The sequence below is a fragment of the Schistocerca piceifrons genome, chromosome 3 (genome assembly GCF_021461385.2).
Source record: "Schistocerca piceifrons isolate TAMUIC-IGC-003096 chromosome 3, iqSchPice1.1, whole genome shotgun sequence".
Lineage (NCBI taxonomy): Eukaryota > Metazoa > Arthropoda > Insecta > Orthoptera > Acrididae > Schistocerca > Schistocerca piceifrons.
In genome coordinates this window covers 778,543,811-778,561,495 of record NC_060140.1, presented here as the reverse complement: position 1 = coordinate 778,561,495, position 17,685 = coordinate 778,543,811, and the positions used below count along the sequence as shown (strand labels likewise).

Here is a 17,685-nt window from a genome sequence, read left to right as displayed (position 1 = left end):
ATCCCGTTGAATTATCGCGATAAAAACTCACAATAAGCCGACTGAAGCTCCTTCATTCCCAGGTGCAATAACACTGAGGTCGACCAATGTTTACGCTTGCCATGTAACAAACAGTGCCCCATATTGAGAAATTGTAGTGTGACTTAAAAATTTGGAGAGAGTTTCCATCCCCTGACTTTTGTCTATTTGCTATGTGTCTTGTATTTTTTTCACATTTGTCCTCAACAATCCTGAAGGTATGTATGATAACACTGTAATCAGCGTATTCGAGAATGCTGTGACAGAAAAAAGTATCTGTCGTCTGTTAAATCCTTATCTATATAAAAATGCTTGTTTGTTCCGAATTTATAATCCCAAGAAGTAAAGGCCCGATTTAAGCGCTGTTTCCTGCAAACATATCCTTTTTTATCTTTCATTCCCCCTCTGAAAGAGATGGCGGGCTGTAGGAGAGCTTAGCCCTTTTCAGCCAACCGTTGTAGTTGGTGCTGTTGTGACACTATTTATTTGCGACACAGCGTGCTTAATTTTATTTTGTAGGAATTTTGATTGCCTATAGATGGATAGTTGAGAGGAAGATGTTGTTCATTAAGCTTCCTTCAGTCCAGATCCTAGCATTTGCCTTATGGCTGAAGAAAATCCTCTCGGTCGAAAAAACCACGACTGAGATTGATTGCCTGTTGTTCGGCTTATATATCTTCATATTATCCCAGTGGTCTTGATAATGTTGTATTGTGATCTTGGAATAGTGTTGATGCAGAAAATTTCCGTCTAATTCTGTAGAAGATGAAAAATATGAGAATCTAGTCAGAGAATATTGTCTTTTTCTATAGGAGTTGATTTAAGTAATTTGGCTCAAAAAGTTATTCTTTCTATATCAGGCTGCTACATCATCCCAAATACTTGTAGGTTTTCTTGGTCTGTTGACAGTTTCATTGATTTCTCCATTTTGTAGGGGATTAAGTTGGAATGAATTCGATAATGCTTCGTGTATCAAGTAGGGGATAATCTGGAGATGGTTTTTAGCTGTATAGCTTTCCCAGCAACGATGTACAGGTTTTCTGTTAAAATCGACTGCGAGGAAGACAATGCTCCAATTCTCAACATTTCGTCTTCTATATAGTGTGATTTCTCTAAACGCTATCATGTTGGTATCGGCTGTTATTCTGACCAAACGTTAGCCATATAAACCACACGACCTATGGGGAAAATTCAGAGAGGACTAGAGGGTTTGAGCGAAGATATTTGCACCATATTCGTACCGTTATGAACGATGACACCATTCTATTTTCGGACAACTTGTTCAATGAAGCTCTCAAAAATTGAAGACATCTATATAACCATCAACAACAAAACACTCATCCAACGTGGCGTGATTGCACCACAACGTTCTGCGTATGACTATTATGATCGAGATTTATTAACAGAATTACAATTCAGTGCTGGTGACTCACATTTGTCGTAAGAAACGAACAACTCTTATTTGCAGATCAAAACCTGATGTACGAAATAATTACAAGTGCTGTGGCCAATTGAAGTGGCGGTCTATTTTTCCTCGACACGCCCGACGTCACAGGAAAAACGTTCCGCGTCAGTTTAGCTACAATTCGTTCTCAAAATGGAAATGCTTTGGCTCTTGCCTCATCGGGTTTTTCAGCTACATTATTGGATGGTGGCCGCACAGCTCAAAAAATGTTCAAATGTGTGTGAAATCTTATGGGACCTAACTGCTAAGGTCATCAGTCCCTAAGCTTATACACAACTTAACCTAAATTATCCTAAGGACAAACACACACACCCATGCCCGAGGGAGGACTCGAACCTCCAACGTGACCAGCCGCACAGTCCATGACTGCAGCGCCTAAGAACGCTCGGCTAATCCCGGCCGCACAGCTCATTCGGCGCTCAAATTGTCTTTGAGCGTACATCTTGCGGAGGCTCAAACATGTAATACAATATTTCAAAAAGTTCTGGCATGGCGAAAGTATAGCAAATTTGTAAATTGATTGTCTTGGATGGCCGGGGGGTGGCCGAGCGGTTCTAGGCGCTACAGTCTGGAACCGCGCGGCTGCTACGGTCGCAGGTTCGAATCCTGCCTCGGGCATGGATGTGTGTGATGTCCTTAGGTTAGTTAGGATTAAGTAGTTCTAAGTTCTAGGGGACTGATGACCTCAGAAGTTAAGTCCCATTGTGCTCAGAGCCATTTGAACAATTTTTTTGTCTTGGATGAGTCACATAAGAAGTCGGTTGAAGCGCTTGACCGAACACTTTCCAGACTTACGAGGAAATGCACAACCGTTTCTTAGAGAAGGAAATGGAAAACTAAAATGTGTTGATAAGCCTCGCTGTTTCGGTAGCAAATTAACATATTATGGCCAAAAGAGAGATTCCCCAGTATTACATGATTTAATTCGACTACACTCCATCGTCCTTATTTTACTTTTGGTGACATTCAGCGCACAAACTCTTTCCAAAGAACTATCAATTCCGTTCTACTGCTGTTCCAAGTGTTTTGCTGTCTCTCACAGGATAAGAAACTTTAATTCCATCTCGAAAAGGCGGCCGCTGTGGCCGAGCGGTTCTAGGCGCTTAGAGCCATTTCGAAAATTCTCCTTGTTTACCTTTACTGTTTGATTAATGCACAGATTACATAACATGGAAGACAGGCTGGAGCCCTGTCCCTCTACCTACTCAACCACCGTTTCCCGTTCACGTCCTTCCACTCTTGTAACTGCAGGCGGGTTTCTATACTTCTATACAAGTGGTAGATAACCTTTCGTTGCCTGTATTTTATTCCAGCTACATTCAGAATTTCGGAGAGTGTAATAAATCGATTTTACTGAAAGCTTTCTCCATTACAACAGAGAGAGAGAGAGAGAGAGATCATAGAAGGTGACGTCACCTTACCTGCACGAGCCCCCAGCCGACAACTATGGCGACGTCATCGTCTTGCACGGGCTGCCCCTGCTGCGGCAGCGTCGCTGCGGCGACCTTCACCCCGTCCAGCTGGAACGGCTCCACAACCTGCAGAACACGCGGTGTTCACCTCCAATCCAACCGTTCATATATTCCCATATCTAGTTCTGCAAATCACACAGCGAAGAGTATTCAAGTTACACAGGGTGAAGCTAAATTCTGCCTACAAAATTGCGGAGATCGTTCGTGGGCATTTTTTTAGTATTTCGGCCTCCTCATCGTACACCAAGCATACAGGGCTCGGTCCGTTCCAAAAGCGCCAGCGTTCATCTCCGATACCTGGCTACCACCGGAACATCTGTCCATGGGTACAAGAACGTTTGGGATCTGTGGGAGGGTGAGCCTTGAGATATTACAGGTTGACGGAAGTAAGCCCCAAACACAGGTGCCGAGTAGGGAATCCTCCTGGCTACCAAAGGGATCCAAGTTAATTTTAGAACTGAAGAAGTGAAGGAATATTTTTACCCAAGATTACATATTAAAAACTAAACTTTTAAATCACCATCCGCATGTTATTAGTGTTTATGCTGATGGATCTAAGCTGGGCACTTCTCCGAACATGTCCTCAGTACCAGGCTCCCAGAGCAGTTTTCAGTTTACTATACAGAACTGATTGTTAGCATGAGGCCACTGCAGCAGATGAGACAGCACTGAGGCAAGGAAGTCCTTATTTGCTCTGATTCTTAAAGCGCCTTCTTGCTATTGGATAGATGTACCAACCAGACAGGATGGTCCAAGATATGTAAGATGCTCTCCTTTTCTTGGAAAGGCAGAAGAAGGAATTAATTTTCTCGTGGGTACTGGGGCATATAGGGACGCAGGTAAATGAAGTGATGCGGGTGCCAAGGAGACTTGTTGCCTTCAGACTGCTGATCACTGCTCAGTCTCCCTGTGGGCAGTCACCACATACTTAACAGAGAAGACCATGTGTTGGTGGAAGGCTCACTGCCTGAAACTGAGGAGTAATAACTCGTGCTCTTTGAAACTTTCAGTTTGATGATCTGAGGTCAGATCTGTGTGTTAGATAGGACCTTCCTGTATGATGACATGAAGAAGTAGCCCTTGCAGGGTTATGAGTAGGTCATTGTTTCTTGATTCATGGTTTCTCTTATGGCTAGAGAGCCCACTACCTCGCCAAAGATATGGAACGTGGGTGTCAATACAGGATATCTTTATTGAATGTATTCTGTTTGATGATCTGAGAGCAGATCCGTGTGTTAGATAGGACGTAGCTGTATATTTTAAATGACAGTTATATGAGTGTTGTATGTGTTTTAATCTGTTCTGTGTTGTCGGGACTCCTTTCTAAAATGTTGACTGTAAGATTTTAGTGTACTCCAGACTGCTTTGGTCACTCACAGTTTTTAGGCAGTCATCCAACCAGAGCTATCTGACCCCTGATTCTATATGTCCTACCACTTTATAACTAATTTTGTCTACAAATATATTGCTGTGTTTCATTTTTATTTCGAAGATTGTGTTTTATGAGTCCCCACACATCATTGAACTTTAAATTGTTCTTTATTGTGCTATGTTTGTTGATACAGTTTGGTTTTAGAATTTTTTGTTTTATTCTTTTCTTCACACTCTCCATCTTGCACCTGAATTCTCACACCCTCTTCCCTTTACGCCTGCTGACTACCCCTCTCCATCATCCACATGCCTCCTGCACTTCTCCCTCCTCCCCCTACTAACTGTCCATCTTCTCTTCCCTTTCGCTCTTTTCACCTCCTCTCACACCACTTCCTGTCCATCTCGTCCTCCTCCTTATCTCTATCGATTTGTTCCTTCCCCCTATCTCTGTCCTTTTTCTCCTCCCCAGTAAATGTGCTCACCTTTTACTCCCCTCTGTGTCCACTTGCTCACTCCCTCTCTCCATCCTTCTCCTCCTCACCCCTCTATGTGCCCATCAACTCCTCCACTTCCTTTCTGACCATCTCGTCCTCCCCCTCTATGCTCATCCCTACCTCACCCCCTCTCTGCACATTTCCTCCTTGCCTCTCGACTGCCCATCTCCTCCACAGCCCTTTCTACACATCGCTTCCTCCCCAAATCTCTGCCTGTCTCATTCTCCCCCCCCTCTCTGCCCATCTCATCCTCCTCCCTCTCTGTCTATCTCCTCATTCCCCTCTTTGTGTCCAAATACTACTCGTACCCCTCTCTCCTGGTCCATCTCTTTCTGCTCCCCCCTCTCAGCCAATATACCCTTCCTTCCTCCCCTCTCTGCCCATATCCTCCTCGTCACCCCTCTGCGCATCCCCTCCTCACCCTTCTTTTTATGTCCATATACTCCTCCTCCCCCTCTCTTTCTGTCCTCCTCCTCACCTTTCCCCTTTGTCTGTCCACCTCCTCTTCTCTTCTCCCTGCCCATCTCCTTCTGCCTCCTTCTCTCTGTCCATCTTCTTCTCACTGTGTCTCTACATCCGCATCGATATTCCACAAGCTATCTGACAGTATGCGGAGGAAGGTGCTCCCCCCTTCCTTGCTCCACTCGTGAATGGTTCATGGGAAGAATCATTGGCGGTAGGCGTCTTGGATTATCTCTATTTTCTCGAACTTTCTCATACTGGGCATTTCGTGAAATGTATGTGGGAATATGTAACATGTTGTCTGCCTCTTCCTGGAAAGTACTCTCTTGAAATTTCAATAGAAAACCTCTCCATGAAGCACGATGCCTCTCTTGCAGCGTCTGCCTCTGGAGATTGTTGACCATCTCTGTAATGCTCTTACTCTGACTGGACAAGTCCATGACGAAACGTGCTGCTCTTTATTGGATCTTCATCCTATCTGGTAACGTTCTCAGACTGAAGAAAAATACTCGAGAATCGATCGAACAAGAGCCTTGTAATACACTTCTCTTGGGGATGTGTTATTTTTCATCAAGATTCTTCCAATGAACTGCAGACTGACATCAACTTTTCTTACTATTTGTCTTATGAGCTAATTCCAATTAAGATCTTTCTGGACAGTTATACCTAGATTTTTTACTGCAGATGCTGTTTTCAGCAATTTGTCATTAATACTGTATTGTACATTAATGGATTTCTTTTCCTATAGACACAATAAGTTACATTTATACACATTCAGGATCAACTGCCAGAGTGTGGACCACTCATTAACCCTCCGTCAGTCATTCTGCAAATTGATGCCGTCTTCTGCCATTGCTACTTTCTTGTAGACAGCCACATCGTCTTCAAATACTACCCTTCTCATTTCTTGCTGCCCCCTCACTCTATAAATCTCCTCCTGCTCCCTCTCTCTATTCATTTCCTCCTCCCCATCTCTTTACCCATCTCATGCTGACCCATCTTTCTCACTGTCCCCTTCTTCCCCCTGTCTCCCCATCTGTCTCATTCTGCCTCTCTCTTAATATCGATCCTCTTGCCTATTCATCAAAACCTTCTCCTAGCCAGGTCCACGGCCAACTGTAGCTCTGCAAAACAGGATGATGAAGCAGGCCAACACCAGAACACATTTGTCATGCAGGACAGCTTACATGTCAGAGGCAAGAAATGATTTTCCAGTCCCCTGTGTATAGGTTACTACTACTTCACACAGGGCAATCTACGTGTCAGGGGCGTTTAAACGGTTTTTGGCCTATGACACGTAAGCCAGCTTGATTCCCACACAACACAGCTATTCTGCAGGGCAGCCTATATGACATGGTTTCAAAGAATACGTTTCTGCCCTGTCTCTGCTCCCGTTGGGGCTAAGGGCTTATATATCCATCACACTGATATTTGTGAAGTTTGCTATTTTTGTGCCAAATTTGGTTGAAATCTATCAAGGCGTTTGGGTGTAGACCCTGAACATACATACATATAAACACACACACTATATATAAATAGTGTGTGTGTTTTTACTGTCTATTTATTTATTTGAAGGGTGCTAATGAATTGACAGTTCAGCACCTTAAAATACTAATTGCTAAGTGAGGGTTTTGGTGTAAGGGACCTGGAGTCTACGATGGCTCTTTCGATTGTCATTTATTATGAAGGGTAGATCCTGTGGGAGATAAAGGTCTGTCCATAGGTTGCCACAGGTTGTCAAATAGAACACACTTAATTGAAATATGCTCCATCGATGCCTGTGTTCTGCATGTTCCACCCTGCAGAAGAAGAATCTATATGCCAAGGGACAATGTCCAACTCTTAGATTTGTATTGGCTGCTTCCTCAGTTGATTTTGGTCAGAAAGAGGAAAGCCATCAGAAATTTTGTCGTTGCTGTTCAGGTTCTCCCTGTGAAATATCAGGCAGAAGTCAGCCACATCAAGCAATTTCTGTAAATAAAACAAACAAAAAATGCGATTAGCGCTGATTTCATCACGCTGACAATTATGGGAATTGCTATCAGATTACTTTATACATATATATTAGCAGCAAACGGCTCCTTTGAAAACAGGCCACTGCTCCTCTTCTTAAACTGCTCAACGACAATGAATACCGAAGTGCAAATGGCAATTAAAACAAGAAGGAACATTTATATTTCCAGTAAACTATATAAAAACTGGGTAATAACATATCTCAAAGAGGAATTGAAAACATTTAACTCTGGGCAGGAACAAGTAGAGGAACTCTGAATCAAGTGTACTAGAATAGTTGAAAGAGTACTGGATAGATACACTGAAGAGCCAAAGTAACTGATTCACCTGCCTAATATCTTGTAGGGCCCCCGCGACCACACAGAAGTGCCGCAACACGACGTGGCATCGACTCGACTAATATCTGAAGTAGGCTGGAGGGAACTGACACCATGAATCCTGCAGGACTGTCCATAAAACCGTAAGAGTACAAGGGTGTAGAGATCTCTACTGAACAACACGTTGCAAGGCATCCCAGATATGCTCAATAATGTTCATGTTTAGGGAGTTTTGTGCCTAGCGGAAATGTTTAAACTCAGACGATTGTTCCTGGAGCCACTTCGTAGCAGTTCTGGACCTGTGGGGTGTCGCACTGTCTTGCTGGAATTGCCGAAGTCCGTCGTAATACGTAATAGACATGAATGGATGCAGGCGATTAGACAGGATGCTTACGTACGTGTCACCTGTCAGAGTCGTATTTAGACATATTAGGGGTCCCGTAATACTCCAACTGCACACGCTCCACACCATTACACAGCCTTCACCAGCTTGAACAGTTGCCTGCTGACTTGCAGGGTCCATGGATTCATGAGGCTGTCTCTATACCTGTACACATCCATCCTCTCGATACAATATGGAACGAGACTCGTCCGACCAGGCAACGTGTTTCCAGTCATCAACAGTCCAATGTCGGTGTTGAAGGGCCCAGGCAAGGTTCAAATGGCTCTGAGCACTACGGGACTTAACTTCTGATGTCATCAGTCCCCTAGAACGTAGAACCACTTAATCTAACTAACCTAAGGGCATCACACACATCCATGCCCGAGGCAGGATTTGAACCTGCGACTGTAGCGGTCGCGCGAATCCAGACTGAAGCCCCTAGAACACTCGGCCACACCGGCCGGCGTTTGTAAAAGCCTCGTCGCCACTGCCGTGGAGGCCGAGTTGCCACTGTTGTTACAGTAGGCCGAGTTTGTGAGTTCGTGAAACGGCTTCTGTTTCTGTAACCGGCAATACAATTCTCCCTGCCACTATTACACAGATGTGCCCCAGGGTCACGTAACACGATAGGAGAACGAAGGTTCTACAACACTCCAACAAATTAGTAACAAAGTCACACAAATGAGTTAAAAAGGTTTACTTATCTTTGTGACTTGTTGAATAATGAAGTCTGTAGCACTGCTTGTAATATAACACAAAAAAGGCCCTCATTGTCAATGGCAATGTGCAAATAATCGTAGGTCAATTTCACAGAAAATAGCAAGCGCAATTTACAACAACTGTCTGTTCACTTCAATAAACGACGTTCCCTACCTAAGTCGACCCTGGCCGATAATCAATAACCAAATGGGCGAGAGCTGCTCTTCTGTCTTCCGAGTAGGCTTCTGTCTGCTCTCGTCCGGTCATTGACGGATTATACTCGGCCGGCAATTGGCCGAGGCGAAGTCGATATCTCCATCCTCAGCGCCGTCCTTCGCGCTGGTGGAACTCGCGCAAGTGGCGAATCTGTATGGCACAGGCACCGGCTCGCATCTTTGCGTCTGTGGTGCTTTTGACTTAGCTGTGGCTTGTTCGGACGGCACAGCAATTTGTCAACATAGTCACCAGCTCTCTGCAAACTACGCTCGGAAAGATCTAAGAATCGTTCAAATTCTCGATGACTGAAATCCACTCCTTGGTCAAGGAGCCGTTTGAGAACCTCTATGTGAACGTCCTCATTGTTGGAAATTTGTTTATGCCCCCTCCCCCCCCCCCTCCCAAATGTTCCTCCAGGTATCTCAAAAGATGCAAATCCCATGCTGCAAGATATGATAATGATGATATTTGGTTTGTGGGGCGCTCAACTGCGCGGTTAGCGGTTATCAGGGCCCATACAAATTCCCGACCATTCCTCAATTCAATCTCGCCACTGTGATGAATGACGATGAAATGATGAGGACAACACAAACACCCAGTCATCTCGAGGCAGGTGAAAATCCCTGAACCCGCCAGGAATCGAACCGGGATCTCGTGCTCGGGGCGCGAGAACGCGACCGCGAGACCACGAGCTGCGGACTGCAAGATATGGACTGTATGGTGGATGCTCCCTAACCTAACAATAAAATACTGAAGCGAGGCTTGTTTAAGGGCACCCCCGAGTGTCGTTCCATTGCCGGGCAGGAGAACAGTGCCGTTGCTTAATGTTCTGTATCTCTCTTTCTTTATGGCATTGTTCAGCAATAGTAGTGTTGTAGAGTACGAACCGGTCTAACGGCTGTGATTTTTGTCATTAACACTATGTACACATCTCCTTCACAGTAGAAGGAAGCGGTGATCATGATCTTGCCTGCTGATGGCACCACTTTCCATTTCTTCCGCATAGAAGCTCTCTTTTGTCGCAGTCATGAGATAATGCAACCATATCTCATCGCCCATAGTGATGCCCCTTAGGAAATTATTGGTTTCCACGGAGTAACGCTGAAGGAAGTAGCCATAAACCTTGCGCCTTTATGTGCAGGTGACAGTCCTCTCGGTTGTTAAGTGAAGGCCTTCGACCATTGCGTTGCCCGTGGTGAGAGTTAATACCTGAAATTTGGTATTCTCGGCATACTCTTGACACTGTGCATCTCGGAATCTTAAATTACCTAACTATTTCCGAAATGAACTCTCCCGTGCATCTACTCCAACTACCATTCCGTGTTCAGAGTTTGTTAATTTTCGTCGTGCGGCCGTAATCACGTCGGGAACATTTTCACATGAATCACCTGAGTAAAAATGACAGCTCCACCAATGCACTGCCTTTTTATATATTGTCTAGGCGATACTACCACCGTCTGTATATATGCATATCGCTATCCCATGACTTTCGTCATTTCAGTGAATAAACAGTTCAGCTCGGTGACCTTGTTCGATACTGTAAATGCTTTGTTAGCCGTTGAAACTTGTGATGAATTCTCCGGCATTGGGAGACCAAACGTTAATGAGGAAATTATGTTTTCGACCACAACCGTATGCCCATAAAACGAATGACAGAAATTACTTGTAACATACATTCTAATGTCTCTATAGATAGTAGGGTAAAGCATGAACAAAGACACTATTGATATCAAGTTAATTATACCCATTAATTACCCCTCCCCCACTACTGACATCACAGGTTTTCCCCACCTGGAATGTGTCCCCTTCCGTCACCTCTCTGGGTAATTCCCTCCCCTCCTTTCCCCTCCCCTCTCCCTCTGGGGGACTCTGATTGGTGAGAGGGAGAGAATGAGACTGGGTGTAAATGTTGCAGTATAGTTAGTATTAACCTTTTATCATAGAGTAAGAAATTGTGTATGTGTGTGTGTGTGTGTGTGTGTGTGTGTGTGTGTGTGTCATGTGTCATGTAAATATTTATCTATTTGTGCACACCATGTGTACGAAGATTGTGTACTATATACAGATATAAAGGAGTACATTGTAAAAAAATATCAGCAGACCGTGCGCGTCAACGAAAATTGTACTTGAAAAATACGTGTGCGCTATGCACGAGGACAAAAATTTGATATCATCTAAATGGCGAGAGAAATCGCTCAGTCTGCGTTGAGCTGCTGGGCTGGGAGGATCTCACGACTGTAATATACTGTCAATCACATTGCATTAAACAATTTACGGCAATGGGATATTGTTTAAACAATTTGTAGGGTGATTTCACATTGTACCTTCAATTTATTTTATTTAACAACTGCGGGTTTTGATGGACACCCAAAGAAGAGTGGAAGAGATTATGTGGAAAAATTAAGGGTATGGCAGCTGATTCTGATATGGGGTATGTCGTGGAGGCAGAACTCACATACCCTATTAGTTTGCATGATGTGCATTCCGATTTGCCACTGTGTCCTGAGCAATTAGTTCTGCACGGAGTCTACACCACAAAACTGATGACGACGCTGGGGAACAAGAGAGATACATTATTCACTATGGTAATCTCCAGCAGAGTCTCAGATTAGGGATGAGGCTTGTTAGAATCGTCTTTGCAACCTCATCCAAGAAATCCTCCTGGTTGGAGGAGCATATTGATTTGAGTACGACACTGAGGGCTTCCGCAACATGTGACTTTTAAAGAGATTTTTTAAAATTAATGAATAATTCAGTTTTCGTCTAAACAGTGGAGGACATGAGAGAAAATCGTTAAAATTTGATTATAACCGAATGTGAATTGGGACGCAAAAATGCAGACCAAATTTTAAACGGGTCACAATTTGAATGAGAACTTTGTTGCTGTGGAGATGGTGAAGGTTGCGATAGAGTTCACGAAACCTGTCTACGTGGGGATGTGCATACTAGACCTATCCAAATTGCACATGTACCACTTTCATTATGAGTTTGCAAACCCAACATTTAGCTAATCCTAAGTTACTTTATACGGATGCAGGGAGCTTCATCTATTGGGTGAATAACTGCGGTCCATTTGAAGTAATGAGGTGCCACAGTGAAGAATACGACACATCTTCGTATACGGTCGATTCTGCTTACAGTATTGTTTCATAGAAAAAGGTTATCGGACTAATGACAGACGAGGTGAATGGGTCACCAATAGTGGAATTTGTAGCTCTGTTGGCCAAAATTTGTGTGTCTTGCCCATTGGAAGGTGCCACTCAGAGACGAGCTAAGGGCATCGAGAGCCCTCAGAATCGAAGAGTATTTGCTGTGCCTGTATGGTAGAGTCCATGGTGCTCCACCACAGCCACAGCATATGATGCAGCAAACTACAGTGCTATTACAAATGATTGAAGCGATTTCATAAATTCACTGTAGCTCCATTCATTGACATATGGCCACGGCACACTACGGATACGTAGAAAAACTAATAAAGTTTTGTTCGGCTGGAGCCGCACTTCAGGTGTCTGCCGCAAGAGCGCTCGAGAGCGCAGTGAGACAAAATGGCGACAGGAGCCGAGAAAGCGTATGTCGTGCTTGAAATGCACTCACATCAGTCAGTCATAACAGTGCAACGACACTTCAGGACGAAGTTCAACAAAGATCCACCAACTGCTAACTCCATTCGGCGGTGGTATGCGCTGTTTAAAGCTTCTGGATACCTTTGTAAGGGGCGTGCAGTGAGCGAAGAAACGGTTGAACGCGTGCGGGCAAGTTTCACGCGTAGCCCGCGGAAGTCGACGAATAAAGCAAGCAGGGAGCTAAACGTACCACAGCCCACGGTTTGGAAAATCTTACGGAAAAGGCTAAAGCAGAAGCCTTACCTTTTACAATTGCTACAAGCCCTGACACCCGATGACAAAGTCAAACGCTTTGAATTTTCGGCGCGGTTGCAACAGCTCATGGAAGAGGATGCGTTCAGTGCGAAACTTGTTTTCAGTGATGAAGCAACATTTTTTCTTAATGGTGAAGTGGACACAATGTGCGAATCTGGGCGGTAGAGAATCCTCACGCATTCGTGCATCAAATTCGCAATTCACCAAAAGTTAACGTGTTTTGTGCAATCTCACGGTTTAAAGTTTACGGCCCCTTTTGCTTCTGCGAAAAAAACGTTACAGGACACGTGTATCTGGACATGCTGGAAAATTGGCTCATGCCACAACTGGAGACTGACAGCGCCGACTTCATCTTTCAACAGGATGGTGCTCCACCGCACTTCCATCATGATGTTCGGCATTTCTTAAACAGGAGATTGGAAAACCGATGGATCGGTCGTGGTGGAGATCATGATCAGCAATTCATGTCATGGCCTCCACGCTCTCCCGACTGAACCCCATGCGATTTCTTTCTGTGGGGTTATGTGAAAGACTCAGTGTTTAAACCTCCTCTACCAAGAAACGTGCCAGAACTGCGAGCTCGCATCAACGATGCTTTCGAACTCATTGATGGGGACATGCTGCACCGAGTGTGGGAGAAACTTGATTATCGGCTTGATGTCTGCCGAATCACTAAAGGGGCACATATCGAACATTTGTGAATACCTAAAAAATTTTTTTGAGTTTTTGTAGGTGTGTGCAAAGCATTGTGAAAATATCTCAAATAATAAAGTTATTGTAGAGCTGTGAAATCGCTTCAATCATTTGTAATAACCCTGTAATATTCGTATGAGAGAATGTGGGGCGTATACTGTGCAGCGATCTAAAGTTGGCCTGTCGCCTCATGACAAAAAAATAGGGTCATTTGTGATGACAGGAGTGAAACTCTCCCATACTCACACAGTTCACTTGTTGAGAAAGGCGGGGTAGGGACTCTGATTGGTGAGAGGGAGAGAATGAGACTGGGTGTAAATGTTCCAGTATGGTATGACCCTTTTATCATAGAAAAAGAAATTTTGTGTGTGTGTGTGTGTGTGTGTGTGTGTGTGTGTGTGTGTGTGTGCATGTGTGTGTCATGTAAATATTTATCTATTTATGCACACCATGTGTCTGAAGGTTGCGTACTTTATACAGATATAAATGAGTACATTGTAAAAACATATCAGCAGACCGTGTGTGTCAACGAAAATTGTACTTGTAAAATATCTGTGCGCTATGCACGTGGACAAAAATTGCACATGATGTAAATAGATTAGTCTTTTTTATGTTTCACCTGCCACTAGCTGTCCAGGTCCGGCTGGTTTTTAAGTGGAGATATATATTTAGTTCTCCATCCTCAAAATTATTATTTTTCAACCAGTGCTACTATTTGAGCGATCAAGCCAGATGTTCAGACGAACCAATTGTCAACCAGTGGTACAGTGTGTGTTACAGTGATCAAACCGATCGTACAGATAAAAAGACTATCAACCAATGCAACTGTTCGGTGGACTGCGGATTTATGTAGTTTTTCGTGTACGAAAGCAAAAGTATCTCTGCATTGAAAAAAGATTATGTTAAATTTCTTATTAAGAAGCAAATTGTGTAACTATATCTGAAAAAAGTGTATCTGCATTGAAGAAATTATTATGTGGCATGTGAATAAAAAGAATTGTTTGTGGGAATTGTATAAAAATGAAATCGTTACCGCACATCTTTGGTGTTGTTATTTACAAATACTTATCCCGGTGGTCCATTGATCGTGATTGGGCCTAATATCTAACGAAATAAGCGTCAAACGAAAAAACTGCAAAGAACGAAACTTGTCTAGCTTGAAGGGGGAAACCAGATGGCGCTATGGTTGGCCCGCTAGATGGCGCTGGCATAGGTCAAACGGATATCAACTGCGTTTCTTTAAATAGGAACCCCAATTTTTTATTACATATTCGTGTAGTACGTAGAGAGATATGAATGTTTTAGTTGGACCACTTTTTTTGCTTTCTGATAGATGACGCTGTAATAGTCACAAACATATGGCTCACAATTTTAGACGAACAGTTGATAACAGGTAGATTTTTTAAATTAAAACACAGAACGGAGGCACGTTTGAAAATTTTATTTCGGTTGTTCCAATGTGATACATGTACCTTTGTGAACTTATCATTTCTGAGAACGCATGCTGTTACAGCGTGATTGCCTGTAAATACCACATTAATGCGATAAATGCTCAAAATTATGTCCGTCAACCTCAATGCATTTGGCAATACGTGTAACGACATTCCTCAAAACAGCGAGTAGTTCGACTTCCGTAATGTTCGTACATGCATTGGCAATGCGCTGACGCATGTTGTCAAGCGTTGTCGGTAGATCACGATAGCAAATATCCTTCAACTTTCCCCACAGAAAGAAATCCGGGGACGTCAGATCCGGTGAACGTGCGAGCCATGGTATGGTGCTTCGACGACCAATCCACCTGTCATGAAATATGCTATTCAATACCACTTCAACCGCACGCGAGCTATGTGCCGGACATCCATCATGTTGGAAGTACATCGTCATTCTGTCATGCAGTGAAATATCTTGTAGTAACATTGGTAGAACATTACGTAGGAAATCAGCATACATTGCACCATTTAGATTGCCATCGATAAAATGGGAGCCAATTATCCTTCCTTCCATAATGCCGCACCATACATGAACCCGCCAAGGTCGCTGATGTTCCACTTGTCGCAGCCATCGTGGATTTTCTGTTGCCTAATAGCGGATATTATGCCGGTTTACGTTACCGCTGTTGGTGAAACCAACTGTTCGTCTAAAATTGTGAGCTATATGTTTGTGACTATTACAGCGCCATCTATCGCAAAACGAAAAAAGTTGTCCAACTAAAACATTCATATTTCTTTACGTACTAAACGAATATGTAATAAAAAATGGGGGTTCCTATTTTAAAAAAACGCAGTTGATATCCGTTTGACTTATGGCAGCGCCATCTAGCGGACCAACCACAGCGCCATCTGGTTTCCCCTTCAAGCTAGACAAGTTTCGTTTGACGCTTATTTCGTGAGATATTTGGCCCGGTCACTATCACTGGACCTCCCTATATATATATATATATATATATATATATATATATATATATATATATAGTGTAATTACAGTATTCCACCCTGTGTGATTGGAATGCCAATTTAATTACTTTGTAATTACCTATCAATATGCTCTGAGAGTAAGCACAGAAAGGTATGCCCACCAAAATTGGTAGTGTGACATCGTTCCACAAATTGTTTAAATAAAGAATGTACCACACTGCCTTGGCTCTGACAAACAAACATTGATATCCTGAGCACGCAATGCCAAACTGACAACGCTTTGTAGGGAGAACAAAGCGTTTAAATATACTGAATGTGCAATGTGAAGTCCATGCAACAATTTTTTTATATAATATTTCAGTACCTTAAATTGTTAACGCAGTGTGACTGACAATGTATCACAGTCCAGTAGATCAGCGCTGACTGAGCGATTTCTCCCACCATTTTTTTCCTGGGCAGGGGAGGCGGGAGGGGATGGGAGAGGAAGGGTAGTGATTTCCCAGAGAGGTGGTGGAAGGGGCACATGCCGGCTGGAGAAAACCCATGACGTCATCACGGGGAAGCGATAATTAATCGATCAATTTAATTAATTAGCATAATTAATTTGACATCAATTTGAAGTAATAAATATTCTCATTCCCGCTTTATCCTATTACTTCTAGGTATGTAGATAATAAATCAGGTTATAACACTTAAGGAAATGCAAATTTCGGCTCAGTCGTTTCTAGATTTGCGTCCCTCATGGCAAACTGAACTGTTCATCGTCATCACTGAAGTTTGTATCAAAATCGTGGAAAGATGCCCCATAATAAAGTCGCGAATGTTAAGCCTGAGTCTGCCAGCAAATTTCAGATTGTTCTGGAAGCCGTGCGCAGCTTGTAGCGGACGCGTCACGCTGCAGAGTACCTTGATGAGGGCGATGTCGTGGAGCCACGAGTCGTCCACGTCGTAGCCCGGGTGGACGATGGCCGCCTGCAGCTTGTGGCGAGTGCCGCCCTCGTTGAGGCGAGTCGTGCCGGACACCACCGACATTGCGTGCATCTCCCTGTGGTCAAACTCACGCCGAACAGTCGCCACTCTTGCTGCTAACGAACAAATCGTAAGTATGTCCTGAAATATAAGGTGTTCCAGAAATACACGGCAATATTTCAGGGCGAGGTTCAGCACATGCAGCAGGCAAAAAAGCCTCATATGAACATGGGTCCAGAAGTGGATATTTATTGGGATATCGGGCATGGATGCAGGTTATCGCGTACTTCACTAATGATCCTACGGATTCGCCCTAGCAGTCCTACAGTCCTGTGTGACGATAGTGTCATGTGATAGCGGTCTCTCTGGACCTGGCTGGGCTGGAACTACTGTACTTCACGGTGGGCACTACAAACTGCCTCGGCAGACAACGAAGTATAACACAGTTAGCATGTACACCGTTACTTAACAAAATGTCAGTTTGGTTTCCAGAAGGACTTTTCAACGGCAAATGCTATATATACTTTCACTAATGAAATATTAAATGCTCTGAGTAACCGGAAGTAACCCGTTCTGATTTTTTGTGATCTATCAAAGGCTTCTGATTGTGTAAATCATGGAATACTTCTAGATGAGCTCAAGTACTGTGTTATGAATGGGACAGTGCTCAAATGAAACTTCCTGGCAGATTAAAACGGTGTGCCGGACAGAGACACGAACTCGGGCAAAGGTCCCGAGTTCGAGTCTCGGTCCGGCACACCGTTTTAATCTGCCAGGAAATTTCATGTCAGCGCACGCTCCGCTGTAGAGTGAAAATTTCAT

The 17,685-nt window shown here is 43.7% G+C and overlaps 1 protein-coding gene across 1 annotated transcript in view; it reads right to left on the bottom strand.

Annotated features, from left to right (window-relative positions):
• The window catches only part of LOC124789057 (trypsin-3-like), a 45,506-nt gene extending 28,580 nt beyond the window's left edge, over nucleotides 1-16,926 (bottom strand). Inside the window, exons 1-2 of the mRNA XM_047256348.1 lie at nucleotides 16,801-16,926; nucleotides 2,905-3,021 (exon numbers count right to left, since the gene is read on the bottom strand). Coding sequence (XP_047112304.1) covers nucleotides 2,905-3,021; nucleotides 16,801-16,926 — 243 coding nt within the window. The remainder of the gene's footprint in view (nucleotides 1-2,904; nucleotides 3,022-16,800) is intronic.
• Between the last annotated feature and the right edge of the window lie 759 nt (nucleotides 16,927-17,685).